Here is a 17,586-nt window from a genome sequence, read left to right on the forward strand (position 1 = left end):
CTCTTACTTTTTGTTTACAATAGTTCCTAAATCATTCTAAAAACCCCAGCGTTCACCTGTAGGCCCGGGATCATTATTATTATCACTCCCCACTCCCCCCTGTCCTGAGCTTGGTGTTTCCTTGTGGGGAGTCGGAAAGCCCAACACTAATACTTTCGAGCTTCTAAATTAAAATAATGTTACTCTGGTGTCTTATACAAATGATTTCTCGCAGCTTGTTTCTTTCTGAGCTTTCTTTTTTTGTTACTTAAATGTGCAATAACTTTTCTGGCCTCTTGCAGGCATTAGAAACAAGCAGTGAGAACAACACTGACATATCACCACCTCCGAAATTGATTTGGAAAAACTGTTTGCTAGCAGTTGCTTATTTACACATCCAGCAGTTACAGAGCAATATTATCATTCATTCAAATGTGCTTGTCTTGCCACCTGGTGAATGTTAAACCAACATTCCATCACTTTTAGCTCTGTTTATGGTCGAGACCAAGTCCTGAGGGAAATAACTGGCTCTAGAGCTGCTAAATACTCCACCATGTTCATTAGTTGATAACTAGTTGTCTGTCATTTGGTACAGGGAGCCCGCAATGGTGACAGAACTGGGTTCCAAAAAACGGCCCCTTCAATCACTATATCTCCCTGTAGAATCCAAGCGCCAAAGACTTCTGACCATGATTCATTACCACATCATCATTGTCAAATACATGTTTTTCCATACTTCATTTACTTGTCTCTCCTGACTGAAATGTGCATCTTTAACTTGAACTTTTTCTCTGGTTCAGACTTAAAGGAGAAACCCCTGAAAAAAGCTACTGTCAGTCAAAGCTGGTGTTCTCTGTAATCGATAGAAGCAATAATATTTGAAATTGTCGCCATAGCTGTGGAGAAAGTTGTACAAACAGCTCGTAGAATCTGAAATATGACGAGAATATACCCTAAAAAATCTTCGGGTCTGCAGTCTGCATTTCCAACATGATGATTTTGAATGAGACATGACATCAGAGGTGGCCGTCCTAGATTGAGGAAGTGTGATAACACGTTTTGCATTTTTTTCGACCATCATCGCATTAGCTTCCCATAATAGCAAAATAGGACTGAGGTTGAAAATTGGCTAACTGGCCCTTTAAAACACTTTGGCAGCATGTTGTCAGTCACATTAATGTGAGCTCTCACATAAACAAATGAGCTAGTGATTGACAGTCATTACTAGTATTTTTTATGGCCGCCGAAATGCCCAATATTTCCTCCCTTTTTGCTTTGTTTTTGGTCTCTACCCTGTCCTCAGGTCTCACTATTTAGCTAAAATGTCCACTTAATCCACCAGTGAGTTGCTAACTGTGTCTGTCTTGTTGACGAGCAGGTGGTGTAAAGAGTACAGCAGTAGGAGTGAACCGAAACAATACATTTCTGTGCTGGACAGCTTAACAATGAGCTGAGACTCAATATAAAGCTTCATGAAGTGTAGGGAAACTGCTAAATTGGGTGAACATTTTTTGGAGGCAGCAACCTCATTCACTTTTTGATAGGTTGCATTTTTTATATTGTCATAAAAATGTGGATTACAGCCACTTTTACAAACACATTGTCTCCTGAATCCTCTGATTATCTTTAACTAGACTGGAGGCATATAACAACTACAAGCAGCCCAGTATCTAGTGGGAAAATGTTCAAATTTATCTGATCATCTGTGTGAAAGTAAAACAGATTAAGACGAGATTTTGAATTAGTATTTCTCTGTATATCGTGTTAAATTGCTATGTTAGCTGTAAAATACACACATTTAAGCCATACATTATTAAAGTTTTGGGAACTTTAAAATCACACAATTATACCTGGTTCCATTTTTTGGTGGCATATGCTCAGGAACAAAATCAGGGGAGGCCTTGATTTAGACAATGCTTAGTGCTCTTTTATGTAGTGCAGCTAATCAAATAGCTGCAATGAGAGCTTCAAAACAAGAGACAAAACCGAACCCAAGGCCTGCCAGCATTTCTTCAGTCACCTCTTTGTTGATTCAAAGTGTTATAATTTTTATCTCTTAATGACTTGCACCTGGTGAACAACTGGTGCTTGTGTGTTGTGAATAGCAATTATGTTGAGTGTCAAAGGACATATTGTATAATTAGGATTTTTCCATTACAATCAAGGTCTCCTTATTGTGTTCCTCTGACACGCTCGCACAATGATACACATGCAGGCCCTGACCCTTGTGCTGAGCAGGCCCTGACTCTTATTCTAACTCTGACCTTTTCACCAGACTATACAAGCATTACATTCAAGTTCTATTATGCAAAATATAAAAGTCTATCACTTTTCCACACATTTAAAAACACAAAGCCAAGAGATCTTTACTGCCATGTGTTTCCTGTGTGTTCGCCTGTATTCTTGTTAGAGAGAGTGAGTTAGAGGGTCTCTGCAGGTGGCGACGCTGTTAGGGGACGATGAGCGATGGTATGTCTTAGGCCCATCTTTAATTCAGATGTCTCACAGTTCTGTGGTGGAGAGAAAACAAGAGCCTAAAGATACAAGATTGATGCCCAAGTGGGAGGCGTGCACAGCCAGTGTGAGTCACACAGCTGCAGCATCATGCAACAAAACAAGCAGGAGATTTGCAGTTCATATGTCATGCCATATCTATCGACTAGGATGTCTGCTTTTGTTGTTTTATTCATAAATCACATCAGATGTTGTCTTTCTCTGGGTTTTGTTGAACTGAATAATTGCTGAAAAGTCAATAGAAAAATGCAGCTGGAATTAATATTTGAGTACTTGTTGTGTGAAGGATACAGAATTTGATAAAGGATGAAAATGGCGGGATGTATTCAATACCAGGCCCTCGGGGCAAAAACAGGCTGTGGGCCCCCAGTTGACCCCCCTCCTCCCACAAGGACCCATCGAGGAAACTACTCCCTCACAAATGGCAGATAAATCCTGAGCTCCAGTAATCAAACAGTTCTGTTTCAGTTAGTTTGTGGTAACTTTATTGAACACTGAAAAATGCAAACCAAAATTAAAGATGTGTCATAAAGATAATGTAAATTGCCTCTCTACTAATTTGGGTGTGCAGAAGGGCTTTATAACTGGACCCCACTTTGAGGCTCTAATCATATCTGTTATACTGTGTTTAATTGGTGCATATTCAAATGTATTAAACACCATTAAAATAGAACATAAAAAAAATACCATTAAAGCTTCATGTCTACATACTCACAATAAACACTCAGTCATAAAATCCAAATAAATTATACAGGGCTGTCTCACATGTTTTGGTAATTCTTTATTCTTTTCTTATAAAAAATTCTGAGGGAAAAATTTAAGGGCAAAATGTGGATACTTACAGAAAGGAGAGCTTGTATTCAAGTCGTCTGGCTGGGATATGGCCACACAGCCCTAAAAACGACACCTCGCACAGGATAAAGGGAGATGTAAGGAGTGCTATGATTAAGCATTAGGAGCATGAATTCATTGTACTTACAGCAGTTCAGATATCCCCCCTGAGACAACTCAGAGAATCAAAGGCAGGAGGAAATACATAGTCTAATCTTTCAAACGCAACAGATAACAGATGCAAAAAAATCCATAAATAATAATAAGTATTATAATAATAATAGTCATAATATGACTTTTATTTACAAGAAAATTGATTTAATGTACTGTCAAGAATAATTGTAGCAGTGGTAGTCAGGCAGTTCCACAGCAGCAGCTGTCCACAACAACGACACACAGCAGCCTGGAGGGAGAGAGGTGCTGAATTCCCCTGGTTTTCTAGGCTTATAGCATCATCACTATGGGGTGGACCAAGGCAAGTGGGAGCCAGCCCTCAAAAAAGGAAAGTTTTAAGCCTGCTCCTAAATGTAAAAAGGGTGTCTGTGTCCTGGATCTAAACTGGATGATGATTCCAAAGGAGGGAGACCTGAAAATGGAAAGCTCTAACTCCCATACTACTCTTGGAGACTTTAGGTACCACAAGCAGAAAATAGAGGGCTAATAGTTAAGTATTAATGGTGCCTAAAATTAAGAGCCTTGTTGGTGAGAAGAAGGAATCCTGTTCTAGAGAGCCAATGCAGAGAAGGCAATATGAGGGAAATATGTTTTTCTGCATCTTTTTGAAAGACTTGACTATAACTCTAGTAGCAGGAAGTTGCTGGTCATCCTGGTCTTTATGTCCCAATGGTTTACTCTGGCTTCCTTGATGTAATTGGGTATCATCTGCATAACAATGAAGATTTATAAAGTGGTTCCAAATGATGTTACCGAAAGGAAGCGTATATAAGGTAAATAGAAGTAGTCCGAGCATTGAACCTTGTGGAACTCCATAACTAACTTTGGCGTGCATAGAGAACATCTCATTAACACAAACTGAGATCAATCTGATTTAAACCAGCTTAATGAGGTTCCTTTAATGACAGTTAAATGTTCTAGCCTCTTTGACAGGATGTGATGGTTAGTTGTGTCAAATGTTGCACTAAGATCTGAAGAAATTAGGTAATCATTGTAACTTGCTAATGTGATCCTGATGGAAAATCCTCAGATAAACTGTTGTTTTGAAGAAAATCACATAACTGATTTGCAACTGCTTTTTGAAGGATCTACAAGATAAAGGGAAGCTTAAACATAGAGCTATAGTTGATTATGTTGCTTCAAGCAAGGGTAGACTTTTAAAACAGAGGTTTAATTACAGCTACTTTACATCTATTAATAAATATCTAATAAAGAAGTGCTAACTAAGTATTAGACTTCCTTAACGTGGAGATTGGGTTTAGGAGACAGGATAAAGATTTAAATAAATAAACTGATGATTTTAGTTCAGGAAGGTCAATTTGAGAGGGAAAAGACCCGGTATTTACCAGGTCTTACAGCTGTTTCCTGTGTTTTGAGGGCAGGAAGAGACAAATATTTTCTACTGTTTCAAATGTAATAATTTAAGAAGCTCATGATGTCGTTACCACTGAGCTGCAGGAAGACATGGCTAAATGGACTGTCAGCCTGGCTTCAGTGCTAAAAGGAAGCCTAGGGTTGTTCTCGTTTTTTTGTATTAATGAGCAGTCTGAATCCAGCATATGCACAAATTATAAGAAATCAATTATAATTGTACAAACTATACAAACTAATATATTTAGCACCCATTGTTGGTCGTAGCACATCCTGCAGTGGACTATAAATGAGAGGGAGAGTTTGTACAATCATGTCAAAACTTTTTCTGCAGACTGGAAATATTAAGATGATTAGATAAGTTATACCTGTATCAGACATAGCATTCCACATGGGAAGCAATTATATAAAGTAATTATAAACAGCCTGTTCTGAAGTGTAGACAGCTGCAAGGAATAAAAAACAACCTGCAAGTTCCAGCTGTTGTTAAACTGTCAAAGTGGGATGGATGTGTATTATGGCACTACGTGCATTATATGTAATGATGATGGTACCTAAGACAGTCGGGGAAGTGTGTGTATGTGTGTGTGTCGGGGGGGGAGTCCAGCTCTATTCTTTAGTTGAACTGCTCAGCCCTCAGTGCACTCCCTCATCACATCCATATGTAAGGGTTGGCTGTAATGGACAACAATTGTTGCCCCATATTTGGCTCTTGACATCACAATCCAACTTCCTCTGCCAAACTAATTTAGTCCTGCCGCCAGCACTCTTCATAGTTGCCTTGGAAACAAAACTTGTGGTAGCTTTTCTGTTTAGTGAAAGTGAAGTAATTGATGCATTATATGCTAATCAGAAATAACAGTGTGGGTTGGATGATGTGGATGTTCACCCAGTTGGCATACCAAGCAGATGCAGATGAGTGGAAAGCTGTCTGTTTCCTGGGCAGACCTTTGATGATGAATGCCAGGCACAGCTCTTCTGATGGATATGTCTGCTTCCTGCTCAGCAGACCAGCAAAGATGCAGTCAATGGAATATTAAAATCATTATATCTGAAAAGGGGGGGAAAAAACAGCATTGGAGGCGCAAAGTGGAGCTGCGATAAACAGCAGCGATTGTTCGAAAGGTTTCAGCGGAGTGGGATTTCTCAGATGCTGCTGTGGTCATCACTGATCTCCTCGGCGCAGGTGAAAGTCTCTATTAATGAGGCATGACAAGGAAATGTTTCACATAAATGGGCAAATTGACTCAATATAATCTTAAAATCTGCCACAGTTATGATGGCTTGAATGGCTAAAAAAAAATAATAAAAATGCTCCTTCTCCTTATTCCTTCTCCGTGCTTTTATCACTGTTATCCCCCAAAGGCTGGTCCTAATGAGTGTTCCTCTTTTAAAAAAAACAGTGCCTCGTACTGTAGTAGCAATGATTTGGGCTCCTGACAGTTGACAGGGAGAAAAAAAAGATAAAAATGGAATAAAACTGAAGTGCTGTGTTGTGAATTATTTAGTGCAGAGGCCGCAGCAAAGATCTGACTACTTGCTCATTTAGGAAGATTAACAGATGTGGCAAATCACTCTGCTGTCAATCTTTTACGGTTCTGAGCTGAAGAACCATGAATAAATGGGGTTTCATATCTCCAACGGGAACTATTCTTTATGAGGGTCCTCTTTTCCTCTCTTGCCAGCACAGTACATCTAAAAATAAAAAAGGATGCATTTGTTATCCAGGCCGCTCCGAGGCCCATTGTGTTGCATTTTTCTTTGTGGCCTTATCTCACTCATTCAAATTCTGCCCCGACAGCAACTTCTGAATCAGTCTTACTTACAGGAGGAAACACATTTGTTCAAGTTCTATGTAGAGCTGCACATAATGGGAAAAATGTGGCCGTGCTGCACAGGAGATAAGAGTGACCTGAACGACACTCAGAGGATACTAGCCACAGAGTTTGTACAATGGAAAATGTCCTCGTCTCACAATGATCTGGAAACTCAGCATCCATGTTGTTCTACTGGGCACCTTAACTTCCATGAGAAGCTTTTCTCCTGCTCCCACCTCACTTCTAACATCTTCACTCTTTACAACCTGTCCTCGAGCAGGGATGCACTCAAACCCAATGAAGATACTTTCACATAGACATTAATCTGCCACCGGCCACAGCCTTGCTTCATGGCCGCAGATATACACTCCAAGGAGAATAAGAAGTCTCCCTCACCACCTCCTCTCTCTCTCTCTCGCTCTCTCTCTCTCTACCATCTCTCGCTCCATCTCTGAGACACTGTTTGGACAGGAAGCTGTGTGCTCGGGGAGGCTGTTGTCTTGTTAAATTGCACAACGAAGGAGGAAATGGATAACAGCCAACCTTGATAATTTTACATCCTCTGCCTCAGACAGCAGATTGAATCAATGGGAATGATTTGCCTGAAAGGCTTCTTTCCTTCTGTCCTGCTTTTTCCCTTAGTTAGTGCTAAATTCCTCATTATGTGACAAACAAGGGTCCATAACCCCACTAGCAGCTGCAGGACAGTGTACACCCTTTGAGCTAAATGTCATCAACATGATCACTATGTTACTGCTGGCAATATGCTAATGGTTGGCAAGCAGAACATTTGCTATAAGGACGAAACTCAAAGTCCAGCTGAGGTTAAATGTAGTTAGTTATAATGTATTCAATCATGATCCAAAGTATGAGATTAAAGTACATTTTGACCTGACTTGTTTGGCCTAAAAAAAATCGGCAACATACCTTTAAAAAAGCAGCTGGCTTAGGTTGCAGTAGGAAATAAATTCAGCCCAACATTTGCCATCAAAAGAAACACAAGGCCAGGTTTCGCAGTGTCTTGTTTGCCCAGTAGAGGGTGCTGTGGCTCAGTGGTAGAGTCGGCCGTTCTTCTATAGGAAGGTTCGGGATTTGATCCCTGACTGCTACAGTTCACGTGTCCGTGGCAAGACACTGAACCCTAAATTGCTTCCGAAGGCATAGCCATCGGTGTATAAATGTGCTTAGATCCTGATTGGGGATTGGCACCGAGGCCTTTGCCATCAGTGTGTGAATGAGTGAATGTGACATGTAGTGTAAAAGCGCTTTGAGTGGTTGGAAGATTAGAAAAGTGCTGTAAGTACAGTCCATTTACCATTTAGAAGTCAAACATTCAAAGCACACTTATGTGGTTACTTGAAGGCTCAGGTCAACCAGCTCCAGGTGACATGGATAGATATTAGTTTCACGTGTGTCAGTTTATGATTGCTGTTTGGAGATTCGGATATCATCATTGCAGAGATGCAGGCTCGTTGATTAAGGTCTGATTCAAACTGTCCGTTAAGACTTAATTTAAACTGCAATTAATCATGCAGGGTGATCTCTTTGACACAGAATGTCAAAGCTTCACAGTGTGTCAAACAGCCTGATTGGAGAAGACAACCAGGGAGTAAAAGCAGCCTTTTCACACCGTTCAACACAAGCAGCAAATGGGCTGGAAATTAAAACTAATGAGCAATTACCCCAGCAGTGAACCTATATTAATGTCTGTTTTCTCAATGCTCTCGAACTGAATCCTAATTTCTACTTATTTAATCTGTCTGATAAATATGACACTTGTTTTTAGTTCCTTAATCTTTACTGTGCTCGCTGTGAGCCACAGAGGTGGGCTTTTGCATTCTGATGCTCATCCAAGAAAACAACTCCTAATCTCCGAGCTCCTTCTGAAAGACTGTGAATACAGTGTACACACGCAAACATATTTCCCCATAATCAAAACATGGCAAGCGCTATTGGTTCAGTTCATTTGTACACTCATAAATACCTTATTTGCATGCAGCTCTATTATGAAGCTTGTGCCCGTGTTAAAGCTGTTTACCCTTTAGAAACAGGAGAGCTGCACTCTGCTTGAACCGTCGGCTCATTCTCCGATTTAATCTGCTATCCTCAACCAATGTGGTTGCACATGAAAGACCCTTCAATGCAAGGACATTAATGACTGAACAGGGTGTGTTCACAAAGAGAAATATCTAACAATATAATAAATTATTCACCCACGCTGTGCCTTGAACAACTGTGGTACAATAGAGGATTAGTATTTGTGCAACGGAACTCAACACTGTAATCAATAACTAGTGAGGTAAATAGAAGCTTACTTTTGTTTTTTAATAATCTAAAGCATTTTATGAGGCTGTTAACATTTATAATTACAAGTTTAAAGGTATGCAGTGATTTTCTCTGACGGAGTCCAGCAGAATGATCACTCACCTTGGCAGGTTATTGAGGAACATGAGAAGACTTTTTATAGAAAACAACCCATTCTACCTAAATGACTGGACATCCTGCAGAAATGCATTTTCATAAATGTGAACAGATGTTAAAATGAGCGTGCATGCTTAAGTGAGTGCATGGAAACTGTACCTGCATCAAGTGTTCTGCATTCAGAATATGGGTGTTAGAAATAGATCACCAACACCCCCTGCTGCTGACAGCCTGTAATAACATCCATTATAGGAACATATAATATAGCATAACCTTTCTTATCATCCATAAAGAAAACTGCCTAATGGATTGCCACTCATGAGCTGTACAGGAAGCTTGGAAAAGGTTTAATCTGGGGGCCGCTCTTCGTCACAGTTTTGCATGAGATAGCATAAAGGCAGAAAATCATCATATAAAGGTCTGTGAGTCTGAGTGAAACTACTCTTCATACTATCATTTTCCACTCCTGTGTTGTGGTATTAGCTCAGTGGTCTGTGGAGATAGTTTTCAATACTTTTAGGCTCTGGGTGTTGAAACAGAAACAGAATGAGGAGGAATCATAAGAGAATAAAGTGAAGCACCATCTGCAGTATTAATGTGGTAATCATGCAAATTACACGCTTTATCATGCACAAAATAGTGATCTTTATGCCACAGTGGAGTGGGGCTCAAAGCGCTGATTTCTCCTTTCTGCTGTTTTACAAATATCTTGTTGATAATGTTGGAGATGCTGTGAGCTGTTACATGTCTGTATGCTTGACCGAGAAGGTTGTGCTCATTAATCAAGTACCAGTTAACTGTGACAAAATGAAGGCTGCCAGAAGAAAACAGTAACTTAACTCTCATGCTTGTATTCAACATACAATACCGATGGCACTCAGGAGTAAAGACACTGGAAACACAGTGTGTCGTCTTCTGTGCAGTGACAGGTTTCACATACAGAAAGAATATGGTTTTAAAAGCTGTTTAGGTTCCACTAATAAAAAACAGTGTTGCAGGCCTCACAAGTGACTTTTACGTAGAACAATGCTGCCCCCTAGTGGAAATTAAATGCGAGTCACTGCTGGTTACTACTAGACATTATTAAGAATATTTAATGCAAAACTAGAGTGGTCCTCAAGCTGACCCTTCATAGGGAGGTCAAAGTAAGGGTCCTGAAGAGCTGCTGGTGATCGACCTTTTCTGATGGAATATCAGCTACAGAGACACAGTCCTTGAGTTTGTCTTTGCTTAGTGGTTATAATTAGTAGACAGAGTGTTACAGATCTCCTTTTTTTTTTTTTTAACATGTCTTGTACCAGAAACTACCAGTGACATCAGAGATTTAAAGGGCCAGTCCAACAATTTGGTATTACACTTCTATTAAGTTGCAGGACGCACAAGAAACAGATGCAAAGAAAAATGGTCAATTTGAATTTGAAGCTACAGATTTTTCATTTTGTTTTGTTTGCTCGAAAAACACCACAGCCGACATAACCCCTTGCTTTCTATCAAATGCCCACCTCTTTAAAAGTTTTTTCTTTAATGCTGTCTTTTTATTCCTATGTAATCATCTGACAATGTTATCAGGATTATTTAATTTTCACGGGCTGAATAGTGAATAAGTGACTTTTATGTATGAAATTGGTGGACTGGCATTTCATTTAAGTAATGTTTGAGTGAATGCCTTATTAACATTAACCAAAGAAAATACATCTCATTTTTATTTAAAAAGAATGTGTGATTAAAAGATCTTCATATTTTTCATTTTTCATAAGAGTTCATATTGAAAATCTAATTTGAATGGCAGCCATGTTAAAGAGGCAACTTGACAATCATTTGGAGCATAGACTGTATAAAAAGATGGACGACATGACAGCTCCCTAAAAGTGAAGCCAAAACATTTCGAGTGCCCCCTGCTGATTGGCTGCAGTATAGGTCATAAACCCCGCCTCCTCCTTATTGTTAACAGGTGGGACATGAATCAAACTATAAAATCAAAATACACCAAATAATTTCTTCTCAAACATGGTTTCTGTCATTATATTAAAAAGGATGATTGGCAGCTCTGTTGACAAATACAGCTCCTGCAGCCGATCTGTTCTGGATTAGCAGAGTAGAGGAGGAATGGTGAGTGGAAATGTAACTAAAACAATCACTACAGTCATTGAAGTTTCCATATCTGTGAATGGCTGCTTCAGACCAACATAAGAAGCTGTTCTGCAGTTAAATACGCCGGTGTGCGGGGTCTATCATCATGTCAGTGCCTATCACTGGGGTACTTTGGCATCAATTTCATACAATGAGAGCAGATGGAGATACATCATCCATCTTCGTCCATCCTTCTGACGAGATGCTGCCTCAAAACGGACTCACTGTACTGTGTAACTGCCTGCAACAAGGATGAAACATTACCTAGGAACCAGTCAGGGCGACAGAGAGTAGCTTCTTTTTAAAGACAACAGTAAATTCTGCCTGGAAATAACATAAAGGTCACAGGTGACAACACTGCAGAAAGTCTGTCACCTAAAATGTCAATGGAGATAACCCACATAACTCACATTTTCTTTTTTGTATAATATACAGTAGGCCTACACAGGGACAGTGATGGTGGACAACAGGTATCTGTAAAAATCACATCTTTATTTTTTAGACATGTGTCATAAGCACTAATATTTAATGTAGAAAAATACATTATAAACTGTCATTGTTATGAAACAGTACATTTTATCTGATAGCAGACAATGCTACATCCATGACCGGGAAAGCACAGGTCAATTTGCTCCACCAAGCAGATAATCTGAGGCTTTTATTTGTTCTGTTGTGTGTACAAAAAGTCCAAAACAAAGGCCACTTAAGCTGAGGTCACATGTTCAGTGAGTTATAATGACCTTCTCCTGGTGTGAGGATTGTTCTTGCCCAGACAGAGAGCCATGCTGCTGGGGGACGCCTGTGATGATGCGGTGCAGGAGCTGCAGGACGCCTGGTCCACCCTGTAGGAGATGGAGTTATAAAAGACAGGGTTGCTGTGGCCGCCCTCCTGGTCACAGTGAGGCAGAGATGGATTGTCGTAGATATCGGTGCCACAGCACATGCAACAGGAGAAGAAGAAGCTGAGTCTGCTGGGTTCAGAGAGCTGAGATTGCTCGGCTAAAACAAGTCTGCGCTCCTCCACAGGAGAGGGGAGGAGGTTCATGCAGCTGGTGCCTCCCTCCATGGGAAGACTCAGGTTACACAGGCTGCTATGTCCTTCTTCGCCATCTTTGTATCCAACATCAGCAGTTTCTGCTTCAGCCGCCGACACCTCCCCTTCGACTTGCGTGTCCTTAGGCTGGGTCTCCTGCTCCGGTCCTCCTGCCTCAGGTCTCACCTCAGGCTCCTCAGTGTTCACAGTGAGAAACCTCAGGACCACCAGGTTCAGAAAAGCGCCAATGACCGTCAGCCCAACCAAAATGTACATGAAGCTAAACACCACATAGGGCGGTCGCTTCTGCAGAGCATTTTTCTTCTGCAGGGCCACAAAATCCCCAAATCCAATGGTGGTGAGCGTGATGAAGCAGTAGTAGTAGGCGTTGAAGAAGGTCCAGTCCTCAAAGTGTGAGAAGGCTGCAGCTCCAATACACAGCGTGCTAATGCATGACAGCAGACCCACCAGAACCATGTTCCCCATCGACACCTCTGTCTCCTGTAAGCCCAGGCCCTGCTTGGCTCTGCGCAGGAGGAAGCGGACTAAAGTGTTGATCCTCTCGCCCAGGCTCTGGAACATGACCAGTGTGAGAGGAATGCCCAAGACTGCGTAGAACATACAGAAGGTCTTGCCAGCATCTGTGCGTGGAGCAGCGTGGCCATAACCTACAAAGTCACAGTACATCCAAGGTCACAAGATTTACACTCATTAAGATTACTAGTGTTTTCATTAATGCAAGACCTTAAATCTTCAGTTCAGCCAGTGCACATAAGGTCTCAGACACTCCTAAGAGCATAAACAATTATGTCCCCAGCTGACATATAAAGTTTTTTCTCTGATTAAACCTGTATGAATTCTTATTTTATTCTAGCTGCCTTCACACAAGTCTTTGTAACAGACCAATGAAGAATTATAACCAAACTCTGCCATCTCACATAGCTGTTCCCTTAGCTCATTGTTTTGAGCAAAAATTTCCAGAAAAGGCTCTGATAAAAGCACAGTATGCTCTCCGTCCAAAGCTAGCATCTACTGTAAATGATGAACGCCCAACATTATCTGCTTGTTTTGATCCTTTTCTGCCCTCTACTGGCCAAATATGGATTGATGCAGCTATGAATAAAATTGTAAGATGGGTAGATAAGATAACAAACAAAGCGCAATAGTTTGAATATCCCACTACTCAGCTAAAGAAAACAGACTGGAGTCCATATTTATGAAATTAAAGCCCTTTTCACTTTTTCTACAGCTAATTAGTTTGAAGCTGCTTTTATGCTGCACACTGCTGAAACAGATAAAACAGTGTAACAGATTTCATTGTACCAAATATAAGTTCTAACCAGCCATAACAAGTCAAAACACCTGAGTGGGCCGACCTTATGCAGAATACAGCAGAAACAGAACAAGGGGAAACCAATAAAATCTCCTTTGACCTTTTCAGCCTAACTTTGTTGGGTAAATGATCTTAATGAAAGTACTGAATGTCCAAGTATCTTCCCTGCTCTCCAACATGACACTGCTCTCCATCCATATGCTCACTTTATGTCCCAGTAATATTTTCATCAGATGCCGCTATCAGACCTACATTACAGAGCGCATTTGCATGGGTATAACAATATGGATGTAAAGTAGATGAGGTGGTTGACTGCATAACAGAAATGTTAACATAGCTTCTTAATGTTTATATTATTGTACATTTCTTTTTTTATATATTTGTAAATATGTTCTATAATTCTCAAGCACAGTAGGCCTACTGGAGGAGGCAACACAGTAGGCTATTTTAAAACCTAAAAAGAGACTTAACATGATGAACTTGATATTTTTTCCCCCAAAGTGAAAACGTTATTGTACCATAGCCTAATAGTTTATTTTATCTTTATTTTTTACGTCACAGTGTCATAAAGTTGGCCTGTTATAGGTTGGCAATCTGTTGAAACCATGAAATCCTACGATAGCAATGTTCGATTCTCAGAAAAAAGCATGTTGGCTTAAAGATGCACCTGCTCCTCTCCAAAATGTCCCTCATGCTTGAGGCCATATGCAAGGTCTCCCTTGTGTAACGTAAAGAGCGCACTAAACACACAATCACGCGTTGAAGTGCTACAGGTCGTTTTTTTCCCCCCCGGATAAATAGAAAAAGTCAGTTAAGTAAGTTATGTAGGCTACTTGCCAATTGTGGTAATAACAGTGATGGCGAAATAAAAAGATCCGGCAAACTTCCACTGCCTCCCGGCGCGGTGCGGCTCGGACAGGAGGACCACTCTCTCGATCTCTTTGTAGTCATCCTCGGTGAATCCATACTTTTTCTTCAGCTCGTTCAGCTTCTGCTCCAGCGCCTTTTTCTTTGAACTCTCACTGTCTGACTCCAGCGCGTCAAAGACGGCGGCCCCGATGAGCAGGTAGAAAACAATGGAGAAGATCAGAGAGAGGGTCCTGATGTTCTGCGTCTTCATCCTCAACTCCGGAGAGCGCGCGCAGCGGAGGGAGGGAGGCTGTTGCTGGTCAGAGGGACAGCCTCACAGAGGACTCCAGGAGGGTTACCCATGAACTTGACGTGCTGACTGAGGCCCCCCTGGCCTGCTAGGATTACAGCAAAAGACTTCAGGTCGCGTGTTGACATTGTAGCCCTGTAGTTTCTTTAGCGTGTCATCAGGTGAAATGGCGCAAAACACGTTACCTGAGCTCATCAGCGCAGCACCTTGACCACGGTGTGTTAGTTTAGCCTACTCAATGCTGCTCAGGTGGCCTCATTCGCCTTCGTATCTATTATTTACATTTTACTGTCTTTCCTCCTCCACTCAAAATGTGTTATGCAGTTATTGTAACTTCTGCTTGACTTTACTGTAAAGAATGATGCAAAAGAGGGAAAGTTTCTTGCTGTGAGGCAACAGCGCTAACCACTGCACCACCATGCAGCCCCTTTTAACAGTAAACTTATCAAACCATACTGCGGAAAACTTAAATAAAGGTACTTCTGGTCTGCCTGAAAGCTTTGTCTGACACCAACCTTGTTGCAGTGGAGATAATACAAATTACTAGGCTATAAAAGTCTATTTCATATACCAAAAAACTCCCCACAAGAGCTTTAAGGCTAAAAGTGCTAGCTAGCTGCTCAGTGTAACCTCAGCTAATTCAGTCAGTGAACCTCTGGGCTGTCTTTGTGTTGCCTTTTGGGGATTTATTTTCATACATGAAAAGACAAAGCCTATTAGTCATACATCCACCTCTCCCTCTCTCAACAGAGGCTTGGGCTAGCTAGTGGCAAGTCCTACGTTAAACAGCTTTGTAGCTTCTTTAGTCTTAAAAATCAACAACTCCAGTACTTTCCAGTAAAGTATACTATTCCATCTATCAGTCATCAATCAACTTATCAATATTTACATATCTAATAATAATTCTGGAGAGAGGAGTAGATGTAAATTTAGGAATTTTCACAAACGAACAAACTTTTGGAGTTGCATATTAGGATTTAAACCCAGAGCATTTCATAAAACCATTTATTGAAACATGTCTGGGTATCTTTTCAACATATTGCATAAATATAACTAAACTTTTTTGACAACTCCTTCTCCTGTTTTATTCATTTGTGCAGTTTTTGTGCATTTTTGTGCAATGAGGATCAATAGCCTACTCAATATAGCCTATCACGCTTGGTAATCTTTCTTGGTAAGATTGTCAGCATTTCTGAATTCACTGAGGGTTTTACAAAATTGAAAAAGACAGAAAAGGGTAAGTAAAGAATTTCAGCAAGCCAAAAATCAATAACAGGCTGGATATCAGAGCCCAGAAAGATTTTATTCTCTCACTCACTGTAACAGAGCCCCCAGTGCCAAAGAAAACATGTTGGTTCTCAGTAATCACCCGCTTCTGTCCCCCTCAAACTTTCTTAGAGTGACTCTCTCTAGCTGTTAATGACTGATCCAGTGTTGGGAGAGGTTTCGAGATACACAAGTGTGCAAGTGTCTGTGTGTGAGTTGCGTCTGTGGCTGCCTCAGAGAAGCACTGCAGAAACAGCTGGCCTTTCCAGACTCTACTCTCTTGATTATTTTGCCCTGTGAAGCGTTCATGTGCGGAGTATTCACAATACGCTCGGCTAAAGTATTACTCTGAGCGATGAAGCATTAGCCGGTGGCAGCGCTGACCTTTATCAAGCACACTTAGTCGCTGAGTGATCCAGCAAGCCTCCATCATTAACTAAGTTCAACACGCAGAGAGAGACAGCACAGATGATGTGTGTGTATCAGTGCAACAGCTCAGAGGCCTGCTCCACAGAGCCTCTCTGAGCTGTTCACTCGCCTCTGCTGGGTTTTTGCTCAGTGTCATGCTAATGGTGTCCACAGCAGAGCAGCCATAAAATAAGCTGTCTGCTGTAGTTCCATGGTGCAAGTTATTTAAGTTTCATATCCTGCATGAAGTTTCCATCTATTTGAAGAAGGGCATTCTAATTTGTGGGGCCTATTCATGCTCTAAAGCAAGCCATAAAGAGACGGAGATCTGTCATTAGAGTCCACATTTTACTGCCTCCGGTCCATATAGAACATATGGCTATCTCCACACTGTGTTTTTATCTTCCAGAAACGGCACAGAACCTTATCCCGCTTTAGTAAGCACAAATGAATCTATTGCCGAGCAGATGTTAACAGTCTTGATTCTCTCCACTGGCACTGAGAGCAATTATCTCCTTTTGAAAGGAGGCCCTGAGAGATAATGGCCTCGCCAGGGTCCACTCAATGAGAGCACACAGAGCTTACATCAGAGTTATTCAACATCAATTCATTGTGTAAATTCTATATTATATGTGAGAAAAATAACCAGCAGAAGAAGTTTACAGAGTCTCAAACAGCTGGAGCATCAATCCGGCAGTATATTGTGCAACTGCCGCCAATGACAAGTGACTTTCTAAATGAGGATCCTGTGGTTTAACAACTCTGCAGCCATGGAGTAATGATGCTGCATTATCTGATTTATTCATCTCATATCTCTCTCTGTTCTACAGGGCTGCTCATGCATCCCTTTATCTTCCACAGGAAGACATTAAGAGCAGGATGTCCACCGGCTAGAGTTGAGGCACTCATCTGTCCAAGTGCCATCCCTGAAGAAAATGAGGAGGGGGAAATATACTGCAAACACGATGCTATCTTTAAACAGATAACGGGTGATGAGGGAGGAGATGAAGACAGTCGTTATGATGATCCTGTAGTGCAGAGCGGCTATGTTATGAATACCAAATTCATCTTAAAGCCTGTTTAATTTCAAATATATTTATAGGAACATGCAGGGTGATGTCTATTTGGTAAGAAGTCATCAGTCACAAAT

At 40.9% G+C, this 17,586-nt stretch overlaps 1 protein-coding gene across 1 annotated transcript; it reads right to left on the reverse strand.

Moving 5' to 3' along the window:
- Positions 1-11,967: 11,967 nt before the first annotated feature.
- LOC138606380 (potassium channel subfamily K member 15-like) lies at positions 11,968-14,723 on the reverse strand. Its single transcript, XM_069678845.1, has 3 exons — positions 14,441-14,723; positions 12,361-12,938; positions 11,968-12,222 (listed from the first exon to the last, which is right to left on the reverse strand). Exons 1-3 carry the CDS (start codon positions 14,721-14,723, stop codon positions 11,968-11,970), a joined length of 1,116 nt encoding a protein of 371 aa, XP_069534946.1.
- Positions 14,724-17,586: the final 2,863 nt, after the last annotated feature.

The sequence above is a fragment of the Semicossyphus pulcher genome, unplaced genomic scaffold (assembly GCF_022749685.1).
Source record: "Semicossyphus pulcher isolate SPU_LCO1_2020_fin unplaced genomic scaffold, fSemPul1.0.p SCAF_3, whole genome shotgun sequence".
NCBI lineage: Eukaryota > Metazoa > Chordata > Actinopteri > Labriformes > Labridae > Semicossyphus > Semicossyphus pulcher.